General features: G+C 27.9%; 2 protein-coding genes across 2 annotated transcripts; both read left to right on the top strand.

Annotated features, from left to right (window-relative positions):
* Nucleotides 1-8,998: 8,998 nt before the first annotated feature.
* Phum_PHUM425130 (uncharacterized protein) lies at nt 8,999-9,457 on the top strand (the record flags this gene model as incomplete). The annotated part of the gene is made up of 2 exons (XM_002429210.1): nt 8,999-9,211; nt 9,407-9,457. 2 exons carry the CDS (start codon nt 8,999-9,001, stop codon nt 9,455-9,457), a joined length of 264 nt encoding a protein of 87 aa, XP_002429255.1.
* An 8,113-nt stretch (nt 9,458-17,570) lies between these two features.
* Phum_PHUM425120 (Inhibitory POU protein, putative) lies at nt 17,571-19,854 on the top strand (the record flags this gene model as incomplete). Its single annotated transcript, XM_002429209.1, has 2 exons — nt 17,571-17,684; nt 19,078-19,854. The coding sequence occupies 2 exons, from the start codon at nt 17,571-17,573 to the stop codon at nt 19,852-19,854; spliced, it is 891 nt and encodes a 296-aa protein (XP_002429254.1).
* Between the last annotated feature and the right edge of the window lie 1,269 nt (nt 19,855-21,123).

The following is a 21,123-nucleotide window of genomic DNA, read 5'->3' as shown; positions in this document are numbered from 1 at the left end:
AATAAATAATAAATCTCTTGTTATCCATGCATGAGCATCGTGATATTATATTACTAATCTCGATCTCGTTTTGAATCTTTTTTTTTTTTTTTTTTTTTTTTATTTCTCGCATTTTTATTATTACTTTTTTTTCCTTTTTCTTCCTTTTCCTTCCTTCCTTTTTCTTTTCCTTTTTTCTTTTTTTTCTTTTCGGAATGAATGAATGGGCATGAAATATTAAAAGTTCACGTTTTTCAAATAATACAAAAATTTATGTTTATGGCCGGCAAATGAATTTTCAAATCGACATAAATAAAAAAATTATTTTTAAACGAAAAAAAAAAAAAAAAAAAAAAAAGGATATGCTTTAATAAATTTTATTTATTTCTTTCCATTGAATTTTTTATCGCCATTTTCTTTTTTTCTTTTCCCTCTTTTTTCTTTTTTTCCTTTCTCTTTTTCCTCTTTTTTTTTTTTGCTGTATTCGTTCGAAACGAAAAACAAACGAATGAAATTATTTGTTTTTTTTTTCGGTTAATCGTTTTAAATTTTATTTTATTTTTTATTAATTAAATTTTATGATGCGAGATCGTGTGACCTTTGACCCTTTCGATATAAACAATAAAAAAAGGAAGAAATTTTTTCAACTTTTTTCCAGGGTTTCTCCAATAATATAATAAATTACGTTTTACGTTTTTTGCTGTCGTTAATTTTCGTCACATGATCGCTTTTGAAAAAATTCTTTTTTTTTTTAGTGAACAGTCAGGTGGAAAATGTATAAGAAAAAGAAAAAAAAGAAAAATCGTCGCGTGATCTAGAAAAAAAATAATAATAATAAGAAAAAAAAGAGAGAGAGAGAACCCAATAATTTCGATCAAATTCTATTCCACGTAAACTTTTTCGAAACGACTTCAAAAAATAGAAAAAAAAAAAAAACTAGAAAAAATTAATAATTCTTTTTTTTTTTTACGAATCGGTTTTTTTTTGAAATTCGCAACGGGGGGGAGGTGAAAAGGGGGTGAGGGGGTGGAGAAAAAGTTTTTCTTTTTTTAAAAACAGATCCACCTCCCAACCGACAAACAAAGAAAGAATATTTAATTTTTTTTTTTTTTTTTTTTTTTGAAGTCGTTTCGTGAAAAAACAACAACAACAACAACAACTTTGTCTATAATATCCGAGGTTAAAATTTTCAAACACTAGGGAAAATTACAGGGGTGCCAACTTTTTCAAACCCCAAAGGGAAAAAAAAAAAAAAAAAAATTAAATGGAATTGTTTTTTTTTTTTCGCAAAGTTTAAAGGGTCGAATACAAAAAAAAAAGAAAATTTTATGGAATAAAAAAGAATAAGAAGAAGCAGAAGAAAAAAAAAAGTAAATTTTTATTCGGTAAAAAAAAAAAAAAAAAAAAAAATTATATCGATGGAAATTTCTTCTGTTTTGGAAAAACAAAAAAAAATAAAATAAAAAAAAATAAAAATATAAGGTGATGGTAGGCAGGCAATGGGAAAAACATTTTTCCTTTTTTTTTCCTTTTCCTAAGATATATTCTCCTTTGAGAATCACGTTTTTCGTGTTTTTACGTTTTGAAATTGTTCGGTCTGTATGAGTATATATATATAGAAATAACGGTTTCCACCTACCTACCAACCTACCCTAAAACTTTTTTTTTTCTTTTCTTTTCTACTAAAAGGGGTGAGAGAGACCAATGGAGAGTTTCCAGTTTTTTTTTTTTTCTATAGATACACAATAGACCGGTTGAAAGATGACATTAAATATTCATCACTTACCCCAATGGGTTACTCAATCGAGGGTCTGAATGTTCAGACGTATTTTCTTTTAAATTGAAAATTCTTTTGATTTGAACACGAGATCGGTTTCCTTTCCATTCCATTCCATTCTTTTCCATTTTTTTCCATTCCTTTCCATTCTTTTCCATTCTTTTCCATTCCTTTCCATTCTTTTCCTTTTCCTAAAAAAAATAAACAAAATAATTTTTTTAATTATATTAATAAATTTTTTTTTCCAGGAGAATTATACGAAACTCGAACGAAAAACAACAACAAATAATAATAATAATAATAATAATAAGGATTTTCCTTTTAGTCTCTGTATATAAGTCGTAATAAAGAATTTTAATAAATTTTTATGATTGTAGTGTGCAATTTTTTTATTGTTTCCATTATATATATTCCTTTTTTTTTAATACTTTTTGAGTTAAAAAAAAAGGAGGAGGAAGAAGAGGGGAAAGAAAAGGAGATAGAGAGAGAGAAAGAGATAGAAAAAAAAAAATAGAAATAGAATAGTAGAGAGAATAGAGGGATGAATAGATGGGAAAACTGAAGACATAAAATGGCGGAAAGAATAATAACTCGCTGAAGCACTCGTACCTTTATTGCGCTTTTTATTGCGAGAGCGAAGAAATGAAAGAGAAAGAGAAAGAGTAAGAGAAAGAGAAGAATATGAAGAAATTGTTGAGAATAACAAGTGGCCACATTAAGAAATGACTCTATCTCATCTTGTATAACAAACATAAACCATAAAATTTCATTCAAGACTTTTTTTTTCTCTCTTCCTCTTCTTCTTCCACTTTTTATTTTATTTTAAAAGAAAAAGAAATTAAATTTTTTTTTTTTTTTTACCATTATTATTATTATTATTATTTCCGTTGAAATTTTGAATACGTTTATCATCGTGTCATTAATAAAAATTTTTTCTAATGAAAAATTGTAAATAAAAAAAATGTCTGCGTACGAATGTATTCGTTTGATGTATTCGTTTTTTGTTTTCACGCTTCGAAAAATAAAATTTAAAACCTTTTCAATGTTTCGACAAACATAAAAAGGGATCACGAGGTCTCTAACATAATGTTTGAGTTTTTTTTTTTTTTTTTTTTTTTTAATGATTGACAGAGATTTGAAAACAAATTATATAACAAGATGAAAAAAAAAATATAAAAAAAAAAATGTTCGCCGCCGTTCGAGCCCTCGGGGTGTCTGTGTCATTGAACTACTTTGATCTAAAGTAATCAGTTTCGTGAATGTTCCCGTCCCAACCCCGTCCCCCATCCACCCCCTTTACCCGCCTCCTCAATCTTTTTTTCCACCCTTTTTCTATACTACTACTACTACTACTACTACTCCTACCACTAGTAGTAATAATTCAATTTTCTAATAAGGGTGACTTGGGTCTTTTCTTTTGGGAATTCCTTTAGGACTTTAAAAAAAAAAAAAACAAAACAAAAAAAAGACGACATAGAATTTCCATCTCGGTTTTTTTTGTTTTGTTTTGTTTTTTTTATTTACGCGCCAAAAATAAAAAATAAAAAATCAAACAAACGAAAAACGAAAAAAACAAAAAAACAAAAGCGTAAAAAAAAATATTTCGAATCGTTTTGTGTTTTTACGCAAAATTTAAATTTTACAGTTAAAAAAAAAAAAAAAAAAAAAAAAAAACAAATTAACGTGTCAGAAGAAACTTTTACCACATTAACACACGCAAAAAAAATAATAATAAATTTTATGTAAGTATTTTTCCAATTGCGAACAAAATTTTAATATAATAATAATAATGAGAAAAACAGGGAATTTTGTCGAAGAAACAAAAAAAAGGAAATTTTGTCGAAAAAATGAAACAAAAAAAGGGAATTTGAAGAAACAGAAAAGAAATATTCGTCGAAGAAACAAAAAAAAAAATATTGTCAAAGTTAAAAAAAAGGGAATTTTGTCGAAGAAACGAAACAAAAAAAGGGAATTTTGTCGAAGAAGTGAAAAAAGTAAAAAAAAAAAAAAAAAAAAAAAAAGCAAAAAAAAAAACAAATGAAAGTTAATTTCAAAGAAGGAAAGTATTCCTTTCTCTCTCTCTCTCTCTCTCTCTCTCTCTCTCATGAGGATAACCCGGAAAGAAAAACCCTTTTATTTTGTTTTCTTAACATTCTTTTTTCTTTTTCTACCTTTTCTCTTCTACCTTTAGTATCTGTCCCGGTTCCTTTTTTCCTTTTTTTTTCTTCACACCAATTTCTCAAGAGTATTATATTATTGAGAATCCGCCGTGCCGCCTTTTCTTCTTCTTCTTATTCTTAACTTTCAAAACATTCTAAACGACAAATTTTCTTTTTTTTCTCGAGAATTTAATTTTTTCGAAAATGGCGACATCGAAAGAGTAACCAACGATAAATATTCACTTAAAAGAAAAACTTGTAAAATCATAAAATTAATTTCTATCTATATCGTACACCGAAAAACAATTTGACAAAGAAACAAAACAAATCCGAACACCGGAAAAATTTGTCAAAAATTTTCCAAGAAAAACGTGAAAATCTTTTTTTTTTTTTTTTTGCGGGTAAAAATCATTTGCGAGTTATAACGTTTTGTTTTTTTTTTTTTTAAGGTTTCGTAATAATAGATGCCGTATGAAAGAGCTAATTGAGTTGTCGTTTGGGGGCCTGTGTGTTCCAAAGACGACAAGTCCTCTTTAATAATTCTACTTTCAACCTGATGAAATATGCATTTTCCAACAGCACTTTCTGGACACCACCATCTCGACACTCAACGCACCTTCATCTTAATTATCTTTTTCTTTTCTTTTCTTTTTCTTTTTTTATTTTAAATTTTATGTTTCTTTGTTATCGTTTTTCCTTTTTTTCTTCCTATCCTTCGACTCGCCTTTTATTTAACCATAAGTCAAACGTAACTATCAGACGTAAAGAATCCACCGATTTTTTAAAATCATCCGTTTGAATCGGAAAATCGGAAAATTTGGGAAAAAAAAATTCAAGAAAATCGAATGAAAGAAAATGATAAAAAAAAAGCAGAAGAAGAAGAAGATGGAGAAGGAGGAAGAGGAGGTAGGGGGAGGGAAAAAACAAGTGCCATAAGATTTTCATTATATTAAAAAAAAAAAAAAAAAAAAAAAAAAAAAACCTCAGAAGAATCCCAAATAAAGTTTTCCCAATGCAGACATAAAATTGGTGATCCCGATAGCGTTTCCAGTAATAAAAGAGAAATAAAATAAAAAGAGAATTGCATTAGTCAAGTTGATTTACTATTTGATATTACTTCAATAAAATTCTTAGAAAGAGACTTTATACCGGATCCCACTTTTAACTTTTTTTTTTTTTTTTTTTAACAAATACTCCCCGTTTTATCCCGTTTTTCCCTACCCCTCTCTCCCTTCACTATTTCCTTTTCTTCACGTATCCTTTTCCCTATTTTTTTTTTTTTTTCGTTTTAATAGATTTAAAATTAATAATACCGGAATTTTATTCACTCATTTGAAAAAAAAAAATTTTATGTCGTGACGTAAGAAAATCGTACAATTTTCTTTTTAAAGAAAATTATTTTTCCGATACTATTATTATTATTATTATTATTATTATTATTATTGATTTTAAATTCGATTTTCCTATCGATTTCTCAAACTAATTATTTGCCTTCTTTTTTTCTAAACGATATCAGATATTGTTAAAATAATAATAATAATAATTTAAGTTTTTGTTAACTTTACGAGTCGTATAAAAAAAAAAAATTATAGATTTCGTTTCATTCTGCACGAAAATGACGAAATGAGAGAGAGAGAGAGAGAGAGAGAGAGAGAGAGAGACAGAGAGATAGAGAGATAGAGAGATACAGTTAAAAAAAAAAAAAAGGATGGAGAAAATGGTATTAATGCGGGGGAAAATATACTTATAACCGGCTACTTTTCTTTTTTTTTTTTTTTTTTTTTTTTTCTAATCCACCCTTTTTCTTCTGCTCGCTTTAACTTTTGCTTTCGCATACAAATATATACAAAAATTAAAAGAAAAGAAAAGAAGATGAAGAAGAAAAGGAGAAAAAGGAGGAAAGCAAAAAAAAAAAAAAAGGAAATCTTCTTTCGCCAAAATAGGATGTTTTCGGTGTATACACAAGGGGACAGAATCTGACTAAAAAGGGAAAACTTATTCTCCCGATTACTTATAAATCAATGCAAAGAATAAAAAAAAGGAAAAAAGGAAAGGAAAAAAGGAAAGGAAAAAAGGAAAAAAAGGAAAAAAGATGAATTTTGTTTTTTTTTTTTCAATCGAAAAAATTATCATCATCATCATCATCGTTTGATTTTTTTTTGTTTTCCGCCACACCGGCATATTTAAAATTATCATCATCATCATCATCATCATTATTATTATCAATCGTTACGATTTTAAATTTTTTCTTTGGTGAAAGTAAAAAAAAAAAAAAATTTTTTTTGAATAAAATAAAATAAAATTGTGAAGCAACGGTTATTTAACAAGCCAATTCCGTGTCAAATTAACAACACGTGTCAGGAGCACGTGGCTAAGTACAAAAAACCAGCGTCAAGTTTATCTAAAACCCCGATCGCTCCGAAAGAAGGAAAGAAGAGAGGAAGAGGATGTGTGTGGGTGTGCGTGTGCGTGCGTGTGTGTACGTATGTCTGGGGGATGTAATAAGAAGTTGAAAATCGGTAGGAAAATTAGGGAATGGGAAACGTCTGCCGTCAACCACCTTTGGGATCAGTCCCGCTTTTCAATTTTCAAAATGAATATTTTCCTTTTTTTTTTTTTTTTTGTTTTCCCGGTCGCGATTTCTTTTCTTTTCTTTTTTTACTTCCTTCCGGCTGTTGTCTTTTCTCCTCTTTGTTTAAAGTGAAACCTTTTTATCAACTTCGCGGATGCAGAAAAGATAATAATAATAATAATAATAATATTCAATTTTTTTTTATTGAATAAACTAAAAAATAATAATAATAATAATAATAATTATTATTATTATTATTATTATTATCATGACGACCGCAAAATTAAAAAAAAAAAAAAACGTGTATGCGCACGTGATCCCCTGCGGCTTATTATTATTTTTTTTTTCTAAAATTTTTATTTATTTTTTATTTATTTAATTAATTAATTTTTAATAACTATTATTATTATTATTATTATTATTTCACGTCGCGATTTAGTGCGTAATACCATAGCCTATTATTATTATTATTTTTACGTAAATTTCGTCATACAAAAACGCGAAAAATTTACCGGAAAAGAAAAGAAAATTTTTTGTCTTATTTTTTAAAAAATTCGTTTAAATCGGACGGAGGAATGATAAGATGACATCCTTATCAAATATAATTAATATCACGAACGTGGTTCTTTTATCGATAACGATAATGATGATTTTTCCTCGTGTTTTTTTTTTTTTTTTTTTTTTTTTTTCAAAGGAAAATTTTTACACCCGATACATAAAGAAATTACATGTATATATATATAAAATTTGACGTTTCGTAATAAAAATTCGGTCATAAATAAAATTTTCCGATAGAAAACGAATAAAAAACAATATACGTCGGTTTAACAAAAAAAAAAAAAAAAAGACGGAAAAAACAAAAACTGGAAAAAAGAGAGAGAGAGAGAGAGAGAGAGAGAGAGAGAGAGAGAGAGATGGTAACGTTTTTACGATAAAACTAAAATTTTTCAGTAAAAAAAAAAAAAAAAAAAAAACAACACAAGTAAAAATTTTTCCCTTTAAAAAAAAAAAAAAAGCAAGCGGGGGGGGGGGTGGGGACTAAAAAAAAAAAACGAAAAACGAAATCAGTCGAAAAATTAACAAAAAATCGAAACGTAAACATAATAATAATAATAATAATTGATAAATTTTTCTTTTTTTTTAAAATAAATTAATTTAACAAAACGGAAAATATTTTTTCAATTCGAAACGACGACGACGACGACGAGAACGACGGGAGCGACGATGACGATGATAATAATAATAATGATGATGAAAAACGAAAAACGAAAAAGGAAAAAGGAAAAAAAAAGTGGAAGCAGAATAAAAATGTCTATATGTGCCCTTATTACACGAGAATAAAATTTAAAAAAAAGGGGGGAAAAAAAAGAAAATCGTGTATATGTATATACTTATATAAAACTTTCTGGAAAACTCAATATTGGGAGGAGTGACGCAAGCGCTTTGGCGGAAATTCAAAGGTCACGTGACTTAACATTTATATCCTAAAACGTTTCCGGCTTTCCGCCCCTTCATGGCGGAAAGTTAGACCGCCCATTCACATTCGAACACAACGATTTTTTTCAAAACCAGTAAAACACTTGACTCCGTTATTGCAATTCAGTTTTTTTTTTTTTTTTGTCATTCTTTTCAAAATTTTGTTTTTCTTCAGTAATAATAATAATAATACTAATAATAATATTAATATTAATAATAATAATAATAATAATAAATTTCAAATTTAAAAAAAAAAAAGTTTTTTTTGTTTTTGTGTAGATTTTTTTTTTTTTTTTTTTTTTTACGATGAACGAAAAAATTTCAAGCAGAAGACAAAAAATTAATAATAATAATAATAGTAATAATAATAATAATAATAATAATCGGAAGCTATTTTTTTTTCATACGAGGAAATCAAACGGGTAAGAAAAAAAAAAAAAAAACTATTTTTCGTACATTCGAAATATGTTTCCGGTTTTTCCTTTCGGGTTTTCCTTTTTTGTTTTTCCTTTTTTTTTTTGAGTTGTTAAAAAAAAAAAAAAAAAATGCGTGTGAAAAAATTAATTAATAATTTTTCCGTTAATTTTTTCTTTTTACGGGTTCGTTAACGGTTTTCCTTTTTGATTTGTGAATAAAAAAAAAAAAAAAAAAAAAAATTTACATTTGTAAAAAAAAAATTGGATTTGAGACTTAAATGTGCGCGTGTGGTGTCGTCATCATTATTCAATATGTCTACCTACTACTATTATTATCATTATTTGTTTACAAACGATCGGTAAATAGAATTTGAAAAGAAAAATCATCATCATCATCGTCATCATCATGGTAATAATTCGTTTTTTTAAAAAATTGAAATGAAAAAAAAAAAAGATAATTAACGATGAGCGTAAGCGACGAAACGTTATCAATTGATAATAAATCCACGATGAATACATTCGATTACGTTAAAATTGATAAAGTTTTCATTATTATCATTATTATCGTTACTACTACTACTACTGCTACTACCCGGTGGAATTTATTTAACGTTTACAAATGAGCGAGTGTTTCGATCATTTTTCCTCGTTTCAACTTTCTTTCAAAGACGTGAAAGTTAAGTTAAAGGAAGAAATGTATTCTCCAGATAAAATGATGAACGGGAAACCAATTCATCCGCCCATAACAGCATCCGGTGGATGCTTTTCTGGAAGATATTCTCCGACTTACCGTTCTCCGGATCCGATGCGACGGTGCATGCCAAATCCGTCGGTAAGTTGTTTTTCTTATTATTATTTTTTTTTTCTCGTGGAATCACTTTCTTGAAAAATTATCACTTTCCCTCTCCCTCGACTTCTCGTTTTCCAAAAACTTCCAAAAACTTCAAACTGGAAAAAAAAAACAAATACAATCCGTGATGATAACACGAATGATAAGAAATCGAATCGTAGGAGAAAAAATTTCCAGCAGCAGCCGAAAAACTGGAAAACAAAAAATTGTTTATCTATAATGATATAATGATATATAATGATCTATATATGAACATAATGATAATTTTCCTAATGGCGGCACGTACCTTGTAATAATAATAATAATAATATTAAATTTTCCACGTGAATTTTTTCAAATTTTCTCATTTTTTAAAAATTGTATTACAAAAAAAAAAAAAAAAAACATCAAGAAAAAATAAAAAAATAAATAAAACGAAAAAATTGTAGAAAGAGATAGAGAGAGAGGGGGAAGGGGAGAGAGAGAGAAAGATAAAAAAAAAAAAGAACAAGAACATTTTCTTTACCGCAAATGGGATTTCTTATAGACAATAAAAGATAGTTATGGAAGCGTAAATCACATTTGAGTCCCTTGATAAACCCCTCATCCTTACATATATATATATATGAACCGTAGAAGGGAAGGGGCTGGAGAAGGAAAAAAATATATATATATATATGTGGGTGTGAAGAGGAGGAGGAGGGGGGAAGGAGGGAGGCACGACAATCTTCAAAAGATGTACAAGTTTCACTTTAATTCGAGAAAAAAAAGGGAGGGAAAAAAAAAAGGAAAAAAAAAAAAGAAGAAAAAAAAAGAAAAAATCTTCGTGTTCATATTGAATCGGGTAATTTTGGATTTATGATATTTGAAACGTTCGATTTCCCCTCCTCTCCCCCGTTTTCCTACTCCTCCTACTTCTCTTACTCCCCTCCTCCAAATTCGAAAGATTTTATTTTATTTTTTTTCTTCCCACTTCCGCCATTTTTTATTTTATTGTTTTAAATAATTTTTAATAATGCCAACTATTGAAAAAAAAAAAACCTAAAACATTTCCGACATAATTTTTAAATCGTTAGTTAATTCCACGTGTATAAATAATATACACACACGTGTGTCTATAAATTTTATTTAATAACGAAAATTAAATGAAGTTTTCATATTTTTTTTTTTAATTAATTAAATTTATTATTATTATTATTATTATTTTTTATTTAATTATGAAAACGTTAAACGAATGAATAGGCTTTTTTCCTTTTTTGTGTGTGTGTGTGTGCATAAAATTTGTTGTTTTTCGTTGTTTCAAGTTTTCAAGAGAGGGTTCGAAAGGGTTGAAATTATTTACTTTACGACGTTAGGGTTGATTTTTATAACATTAAAATAATTTTTTTTTTTTCATTTTTTTCTTTACAAACGCGCGTACCCGAATCGAAATATCATTATTATTATTATTGTTTTCCGACAAATCAAAATTGTGCGACAAAGGATATTGCGAGGAAATTTGTCGCCATTAAGTAAAACAATACGTCGTTGAAGTAATTCTTTATTTTAAACAAATTTTCATTTTTTTCTTGACAATGTAATGCAAAAAAAAAAAAAAAAAATGGCCGCGACGAGAACGAATTAATTCGGAGCGTGATTGATTTAAAAAAAAAAAATTTTACCGGAAATCGTGATGATAATAATAATAATAATTATCATTATAATTTTAATTTGATTAAAATTCGAAATAAAATTTTCTTTTTTTCTTTCTTTCTTTCTTTCTTCTCGGAAAATTTCATCCCAACCCTTAAACTTTTATAACGTTAATAATAATAATAATAATAATAAAATTATTTTTTACGTTACGCTTATGCTCTTGTATATTAATAATAATAAATATTTAATATTATTATTATTATTATTATTATTATTATTATTATTAGAAACGTAAGATTTTCTCATTTAGTCTGATAAATTTTAAGAAAAAAAAAGTAATCATTTTTTAATTTTGAAAAAAGTTTTCCTTTTTCATCATTGATTTTATAAAATAAAGAAAGAAAGGAAGGAAAGGAAAAAAAAAAATTAACGTGCGTGAGTGAGTGCGTATGTGCGTGCGAGTGTTAGTCTGTATACATAAAGAGAAAGAAATAATATGACAGGAGAAAAAGAAAAAAAAAAAGAAGGAAGGAACAAGCATAAAAAGAGAAAAATGAAGCCTTGACTTGTCGACGGGGTGAAAATACTGCAGTTGTGGGAATCTTTATGACTTTTCGGGGAAATTTCGAGAAATTGAATGAAGGGTGAGTTTTTTTTTTTTTTTTTTTTTTTTTTTTCGGGAGCAAATTGTCAATAAATCTTGCGTTTTACTTCTACCGAGGAAGAAAAAAAAAAAGAGAGAGAGAAAGAGAAAGAGAGAGAGAGAGAGTGGAAAAAAAAACAAATGAAAATTCAAAAAAAAAATAAAAAAAAAAAAAAAAAAAAAAAAAAGAAGGAAAAGGAAGGAAAAGGAAAAGAAAACACACGCTCACGTAATATTTCGTGCTTTTTTTTTCCGCCCGCCCGCTCGCCCGCCATTTTTTTTTTTTTTAAACTAGCAGACGACGATCCCTTTCAATTTAAATTTTTCAAAACAAAGACGTTATTTTTTTTTCTTTTGCTATATTTTCCTTCACGTAATGAAAAAAGTAAAAAAAAAAAAAAAACCGATCGTGCGTAACAAACTTCGGGGTCAATTTTAAAACTTTTTTTTTTTAAACCGCCCCCCCTCCCCCCCTCCACGAAAAAAAAGAAAAATTCACAAAAACGATTATTTTTAATAAAACTTTACTTATATATCGTGATGTAAAAAGAAAAACTCTTTTAAATCGATAAAAAATTCGAAAAAAAAACGACAGTAATATAATTACGCCACGACAAATTCATTTTTTTTTTTTTCAGTAAAACGAAAACAAATCCTTTCATAGAGTAAATAAACATTTTCCTCCTTCGTGAAAATTTATTCGATTAAAAATTTCAATTTAAAATTTTTTTTCTTGGGAATACAATCGATGAGTAGTAAAACAATACAAAAAAAAAAAAAAAACGGTTAAGAAAACGTTGGAAAATAAACCCGAAAAAAAAGAAAAGAATCAACTTGGCAACGCTGTAAAATTACATTTAAAAAAAAACGAATAAAGTAAAGTGGAAAATCTTCGTCTGTGAACGAAGACATATTGTTTTTTTTTTTTTTTTTTTTTTTTTTTTTTTTTTTAAAGAAAGAAAATTCCGATTTCAGTCGCATTCGAAACATTCAAACAAGGCGGTGATAATATTCCAGCATAAAAGAAAATTATTTTTCGTTATTAACGATTTTTTAAAAATCAAAACAAAATGGCGGAAAATTCGTTAAAATTTACGTAACTATGAGCAAGGAAAAAGACGTTAAAATATTAATAATTAAAAAATTGAAATTGATTTTAACGAACAATAACATTAGTTAACATCTCATCATCATCATCATCATCATCATATATTTAATATTTTCATAATCGAACACGTGAAAAATAATGATAATAATAATAATAATAAATACGATGAGATTCGTAATATAATAATAATAATAATAACATCATCATTATCATTCATGATAAAATGTGTAATCGTCCCTCTCAATAATCGTTTTCAACCATGTTTAAATCAGTATTCATTTACATAAAAACGAACGGGAGATGATAACCCTTCTAACAAACGAACGAACGAGCGAACGGTTCGAATATTTAAAAAAAATTTTTTTTTTAACGGTAAATGCAGCGTCAATAACCTTTTCGGGAGTTAATAAGCTCCACCCATCCTTAAGCTTTCGACCAATCGTTATGCGTTTGCGTAAAAGTTTCCATTTGAATTCAGGGGAGTTCCCCACATAAAAAAAAAAAAAAAAAAAAAAATTAAAAGAAAATTTTTTTTTTTTCCTTTTTTTCCTTTTTCCTTTTTCCTTTGTTAATTTTTTTTTTTTTTTAATTATCAACCACCTCGAGAAAAAAAAAAATGATTATGATGAAAATTTTTGTTCTGGAAAAAAAAAATCCTTGATTTTTATATACTTTCCCGCCCCCCCCACCCCGTCCCTAACTTAACATATTATCGACTCATACTAATGATAATGATAATGATGATGATGATGATGATGAGTAATGAGAGTAAAAAATTTTCCGTTTATAAACAAAATGAACGAGACGTGTCAATAGAATAAATTAATTTGCGACAAAATTAAAATTTTTTTTATTTTCTTTCTTTCTTTTTCCAGAGTCGGATTTTGGAGGAAACTTCTTTAATGTGCAATTCGTGGACAACTCCTAGGCATAATGTAAGAACGATAATTTTTTTTTTTTTTTTTAATTACACGTTTACCTAACCTTTGACCTTTTTTGCATCCCATTTTTTTCTATTTCCTTTCCCTCTCTCTCCTAACTATTTAACTCGATTATCATTATTATTATTATAATTACTACCTTTAAAAATTTGGAATTCCCGCCATTTTATTTCTTATATACCGTTTTAAAAAAAAAAAAGCTCAGACATTTTTGATTTTCGACATGAAGAAAATGACGTTCGAACGTTGTGAGTAGGAGGAAGAGAAAGAGAGAAGAAGGGAGGAAAAGGGAGGGAGAGGTGGAGGAGGAGGCGGGTATTTAAAAAAAAAACACATTAATGGATTTTAACAAAAAAAAAATTAATATAAGTAATAGTGAGAAAATAAAAATCTGACAGTGGAAAAAAAAATAAAAAAAAAAAAAAGAGAGAAAGGTAAATAAATAAAAAAGAGAGAGAGAAAGAGAGAGAGAGAAAGAGAGAGAGAGACAGAGAGAGAGAGAGAGAGGGAGAGAGAAAGAGAGAGTAAATAATGAATGCATTTTATAATAAAGCTTTTAAAAAAAAAAAAGAAAAGTGTCGGTAGTTACGGAATAAGGTCAATTTATTACCTGGTTATTCCAATTTCCACTTTAATTTACAACCTCATTCTCTTTAGCAAATGGCGCTCATTCGTCTAAGAACCCTCATAATGTACACTTAACTACAATTACCTTCTTCAAACCGACCTCCCTCTGGATGGGATTTTCCCTATATATATATATATTTTTCCCCATCAGTTTTAAACATTGAATATTTTTCTCTTACCTTTTTTCCTTTTTTTCCTTTTTCATCTCTTCCGTTCATACTCCTCCTCGTGTACCTGAACGTTTATGTGGTCCCTCCCTTCCTTATCATTTTCTCTTAATTCTGATAATTGGGTCGAATTTATTTCTCTCTCTCTCTCTCTCTCTCTTGTTTTTAGGGGTTGTTTTTACATTTATTGTAATTACCTGAAAAAAAGAAAAACATTTGACTAAATTTAAACATGTTTATATAGAAAATAATAATAAAAATAACCATTTCCGGTGTTTCGTTGTAATTTTTTTGCTTTTAAATTTAATTATTTTAGGGTAACGTAACAGTTTTCTAAATTTTACGATTAAATTATCGATAATCGGAATCGAAATCATTTTATTATTAAAAATCACAAAACATTTAACTGAATTTTTGGAAAAATAATAATAATAACTAAACATTTTTTTTATTACGTCATAACGGAAAAAAAAAAAGATATCGTACGTATGTGATATTGACGATTCCCATTGTCATTCCCATTAATACTTGATGAAGAGAAAAAGATTTGGCCGCATCAAATCCTCTCACAATCGTTAAATCTCACGTAGGAGGCCAAAATAATGCAAACAAACAACAAACAGCAAAAAAACGAAACAAACAAAACAAACTCTCTGGTAAAAAAGCCTTAAAAAATTAGATTTTTTTTTTTTTTATCGTGTGAGCAAGAGGGAAGAAGAGGGAACCATATTGTTTTAACGTAAAAAAATTTAATTAGAAAGAAACTCGTTAGATTAGGTGGTGGGATTTTTGTCGAACTTTTACCAAAAAAAAATTTTTTAAATTTGCAAAAAAAAAGTTCGTTATCGATTTCATTTTATTCTCATTCGTGCGATTTTTTTCCCCCTTCCCTTTTTTTTATTATTATTTTGATTTAGAAATAAAAAAAAAAAAAAAAAATTTTTTTTCGACGTGTAAAATTTGACATTTGATCGAAAAATTTAAAAAAAAAAAGGGGAAAAAAGGAAAAAAAAAAACCGGAAAATTTAACATTGATTTATTTTCCATCTCTCTCTCTCTCTATCCATCTTTTTCCCTTCTTCTCTTCACTCGATGTAAAAAACCGTTTTTTTTTTTTTTTTCTTTCCAGGAGATACATTTATATATTTTTTTTTTTAAAAACCTTTTTCTCTCTCTCTCTCTTTTTTTTTGTAAAAATCAAATCGTTTTTCGGATTAAAGTTCTTAAATTTAAAACTTAACCCAAAAAAAAATGTAATAACGACAACAACGCAAGCGCTTCCTTGAAATTTTCAAATTGGATTCTCGAACGAACGAGAGTGAACACACAGGAATTATTGATCTAAAAAATCATTGTTTCTAGATTATTCTCTTTCAATCACCGATGGTTATTACGGAAAAACTTGAAACGAACGAATGTGCGCTTGAGCAATACACAACACAAAAAATTTTCTTCTTTTTTTTTTTTTTTTCCACTTATAAAAAAACATTTTTTTTCCTCTTTAGTTTTTACCCTTTCTTTTATTTTATTTTATTTAAATTTTTCATAATTTTTTGCAAAAAAAAATTGATTTATTATTTATTCGAAATGATAATGATGATGATTTGACGCCATTTTATTTACAAAATTAATAATATTCATTTACTTAATGTAAAAAACAACCAATTTTTTTGATTTTTATTTCAATAAAATTTTTTTTTTTTTGTTTTTCATATTTTTCGATATATTAAAACGATAAATCGAACTTAAACGATTACAAACAAATTATCTGATAATAATAATAATAATAATATTATCGACAAAAAAAACGCACGTTAAACAGACCTCAGCGAATCTCGTAATAAAAAAAAATCAAATGACGTCATTAACGAATATTGTTAATAATGACGTTAATATATATAACCTTAAATGACACGAGAATTAAATTTAAAAAAAAACTATTGCAAAATAATAATAATAATAATAAGTATTTATCGTTTGTTATTCGTTTGAAACGTCCCTCCCCACTCCCCCCCCCGTAAAAATATCGAAACGATGGAAAAATCCATCGACGAAAAAAAAAAAAAAAAAAAAAAAAAAAAGAAAAAAAGTCGTAAATAATGGCGATGATAATATTGTTCACACCCGAGGGAAAATGTAAATTTGTTTCAGGTGTTGGCAATCCTGTTTGTTTTTCCTTTTTTTCCTTTTTTTTCCTTTTCTCTCGCTACTATTATTTCGAGTAATTATGGTTTAAATATAAATCAGAATTTGATTTTAAATGCACCAAAAAAAAAAAAAAAATGAAATTATCAAATAAATAGGACATGAATACGATTTGAAACAAAAAAAAAAACAAAATGGAGGGGAGAAAATATTTCACGATGTAAATAACGACTTTAATTATTATTATTAGTAGTATTATTATTATTAAAATTTTACGGCCGGTATATTTAATATTCGATTATGAAAATTTAATTTTATATTCATATACTGTACTCATTTTACGAGATTTTCCAAGAAAAAAAAATTAATTTAAATTGTTGTTAATGTTTAAAACATGAAATGATAATAATAATAATAATAATAATAATAATAATAATAATAATAATATAATAATGGGTTTTTTTTTTAAAGATTTTTTCGTATCGAGACTAGGGCGTAAAAAGCGTGGGATGTGAGAGAGAGAGAGAGAGAGAGAGAGAGAGAGAGAGAGAGAGAGAGCTTTTTACATGGAAAAACTCACAGCTCTGACGCTTCGTCAATACTTTACAAGTTAATACGCATGACTTCTCAATGAAAATATTATTATTATTATTATTATTATTATATTTGAAAACTCTCCGACTCGTGTAATTGACAAAAAAAATGTAATAATAATAATAATAATAATAATAATAAATGAATTGATTTTATCCATTTAAATTATTTTAATTATTTATCACGTGATACGCAAAAAAAAAAAAAAAAACAAACAATAAATAATTTTTCTCCCCACCTTTTAATTACTTTAAACATGTAAAAGTGACGTCATTAATTCATTTTTAAAAAAGAAAATTTCATAGAGTAAATAAAAAAAAAAATTTTTTAATTAAAAATTTTAGATTTATGATTGTATCAAAGCTTGAATTTTTTTTTTTACATATTAAATTCTTAATTATTATTATTATTATTTTTTTTTTACGTTAAATTTTAGGGTGACATTTTCGGGGGTTTAAATGACGGTTTGCTGAGTCGTGCAGAAGCTTTAGCTGCAGTCGATATGGGTAAACACCCCGTTAGCACAACCCCTGGCCTTCCTCAACTAAAACATGATATGATGTATCATCACGGTATGGGAACTCATCCGGGGACACCGAATTCAAGATCTCATCAAGTGAGTAAATTATTTTTTTAAATTAATTTAAATGAAATTGCAAAAGACATTTTATGAATCGCGCCTAAAAAAAAAAAGAACTTGAATTCATAATTTAGTTTTCTTAAATTTTGAATTTTGGAAAAGAGGTTGACATTGATAGCAATTAAAAGTTTTTAAAAAAAAAAACAGATTGTAAAAATTATGACGTGAAAAAAAAAAAAAAAAAAAGAAAGATGGAGTCAAAAGTAAAATTCAAGAGAGAGAGAGAGAGAGAGAGAGAGGGGGGGGGAGCACGAAGGAAAAAGGATAGAGAAAGATATGTTAATTTAAGTAAAGGCATCATCTCCGAGCTCTGACGTTTTATGACATCCCTGACAACAAGATCACGTTCATGAATTGTTAAACAGCCCTCAAACAGCGTAGAGTTTAATTACCATCCCTCGCCATGACATCCTTTGTCCACCTGCAACAAGTCTATGAATTTTATAATACGCGTTTCCCGATTTTATGCTCGACTATCTCTCTCTCTCTCTCTCTCTTTTTCGTCTTTTCTCCATCTATCTTTTTCCCTTTTTTACGCATTTCGTAAAATATATGCGTGAGTGTACACGTGTTTTAAAAATGGAGATGACAATTTTTTTTTTTTTTTTTTGATAGTTATTAAGAATAATAACTTTAAGTAAAAATAATTCTCTTCGTTGAGAATTATTTATTATTATTATTATTATAAATTCTTATATGATAAAAGAGAAGAAGAGAGTGGAATGGAGTAAAATAAAATTTGAAAATGTTTGTTATAATTCAATAGAAATTGTAATTATTTCGACTCGATTCTTCTTTCTTTTGGAAAAAAAAAAAAAAAATAAATAAAAACTAAAAATGCGTCACGTGCCCACGTGAATCCCTAAGGCGTCATTTCTCATCCCTCAGCCCCTGTAATGAGGCAATCGACAAGACATCACACAACTTGTTATATATAGGCGGCAGTCCGGCATTTCCCCGCGGTGAAATATTTCATCATTACTACCGGAATGACGATACTTGTTTTCAAATTACTCAGTTTTCGTTGCATGCCACTGTAATTTTCCTCCTCCTCGAAAACCCAGAACCATTTGTTTTTCCTCGCAAGTGTGTTGTTCTTACCCCCTCCCTCTCTCCCATCTCCCACTTTCTCCCCGATTCCATTTTTGCCTCGTGACTCTATGACCAAAACGTTGTCATTTTTCTTTGTCGGCTACTCTCACAGAAAAAAAAAAAAGAAAATTTTTCTTCTACAGCTGTTACATTTACATTTGAAACCTTTTTTTCGGAGCGTCACCCATTAAAACATAAAATTAAAAATTTTTAGAACTTGGAACGGGCAATTTTTAATTTTTTTTTTTAATTTTTACCGAAAACTATTCGTTTCTAGATGGGTCATCACGGAATGGATGGCTTGGAAATGTTGGATCCGATATCAACGACGTCGATGACAACGCTAACACCAATGTCAGACACGTCGGGTGGCGGTCATCATCAACTTCATTCGTCCATGTACGGGCCCGGAATGAACATGATGACCGGACATCATCATCATCACGGAGGGACTCTCGGAGGTCCGACGGGACATCACGGAGGCCATCATCATCCCGCCCACGCTCATCATTCGGCGATGGCGGCAGCCGCGGCTGCAGCTGCCGCCGCCGGCCTTCACCCGGATGCAGACACAGATCCGAGAGAATTGGAAGCTTTCGCGGAGCGTTTTAAACAGAGACGAATAAAACTCGGCGTCACGCAAGCGGACGTTGGTAAAGCTCTTGCCAATTTGAAACTCCCGGGCGTGGGTGCTCTTTCGCAGAGCACGATTTGCCGATTTGAAAGTTTGACGCTTTCCCACAATAACATGATCGCGTTGAAACCCATACTTCAAGCGTGGCTCGAAGAAGCCGAAGCTCAAGCCAAAAACAAGAGGAGAGATCCGGACGCGCCGAGTGTTTTACCCGCGGGAGAAAAAAAACGTAAAAGAACTTCGATCGCAGCACCGGAAAAAAGGAGTCTCGAAGCTTATTTTGCGGTACAACCGAGGCCCTCGGGTGAAAAAATTGCCGCCATTGCCGAAAAATTAGATTTGAAAAAAAACGTTGTGAGGGTTTGGTTTTGCAATCAGAGGCAAAAGCAAAAAAGGATGAAATTTGCCGCCCAACACTGACAACTATCCGGCGGCAATTCGGCCGCATCCACTCCCATGCCGGTGCATTGTATGTAATAGTTATAATTATATTCATTTAGGTCAATTCCCAATTAATTTTTTTTTTTTAGAATGATTTCAACAAAAAAAAAACAAAAAAAAAATTATAAAGAAAAAATTATGAAATCACATGATCTCAATTATCTGTACATAATAATAATATTAATAATAATAATAATTAATAATGTACATAAAATAAATATTTCCGTCAAAAAAAAAAAAAAAAAAATTTTCCGAATTCTAGTCGAATATAAATATATATATAGTGATAATGATGATGATTGCATGAACGGCGCAGATCAAAAAAAAAAAAAAAAAAAAATTTTATTTTGTTTCCTTTTTGACATATACCGTAATTTCCTTTTTTTTTTTTTGCTTTTTTTTACAAATACATTTAACAAAAAAAATTACGTTAAAAAAAAAAAAAACCGTTCGCACACGAAAAATCTGCGCCAAGCCGTTCGCACCCCTAATGAGTGCAATATTTATGTGATATACATTATATATATATAATATACATAATATACATAATATTTTATAGTTTCAAAAAAATCATTTATTAATTAATTTCTTTTTTTTTTTTTCATTTCATTGTCTCTATTCATAAATTTCATTCATCGTTCTTCAGACATTTTTTTTCTTATTTTTTTTAAAATCGAATTTGTACATATAATAATAATAATGATAATAATAATGATAATAATAATAATAAATAAAGATAAATTTCAAATAAAAGAAAATTTAGGGTGCTGATAATAACTACTACTACTATTACTACTACCACGACTACTACCGATATTTATTTTGTTCGATCCTAATCTCCCACGTTTAAAATAATAACCCTATTAATAATAATAATAATAATAATAATAATAATAATAATAATAATAATAATAATAATAATAATTTATTTAATTTTTTATTAATTAATTAATTTATCCGTTCGGATTTGCCAAACGAAAAAACCGAAAAAAAAAATAATAATAAGTCGAAAGGAAATGAAAAATTTTTTTAAAATATTTTTTTCAACGCGTATTAACAATTAAATTTTTTGGAACACGATAATAATAATAATAATAATAATAATAATAATAATAATAATAATAATAATAATAATAATAATAATAATAATAATAATTTCATTAAACCGTGCAATATTTTATTTATTTATTTATTTTACACGACGCGTAAACGTGTAAAAAAAAAAATAAAATCTTATGTAATTTGAAT

The sequence above is a fragment of the Pediculus humanus genome, genomic scaffold (genome assembly GCF_000006295.1).
Source record: "Pediculus humanus corporis 1103172108194 genomic scaffold, whole genome shotgun sequence".
Lineage (NCBI taxonomy): Eukaryota > Metazoa > Arthropoda > Insecta > Psocodea > Pediculidae > Pediculus > Pediculus humanus.
The sequence above is the reverse complement of the archived record's forward strand: the minus strand, read 5'-3'. Positions and strand labels throughout refer to the sequence as shown.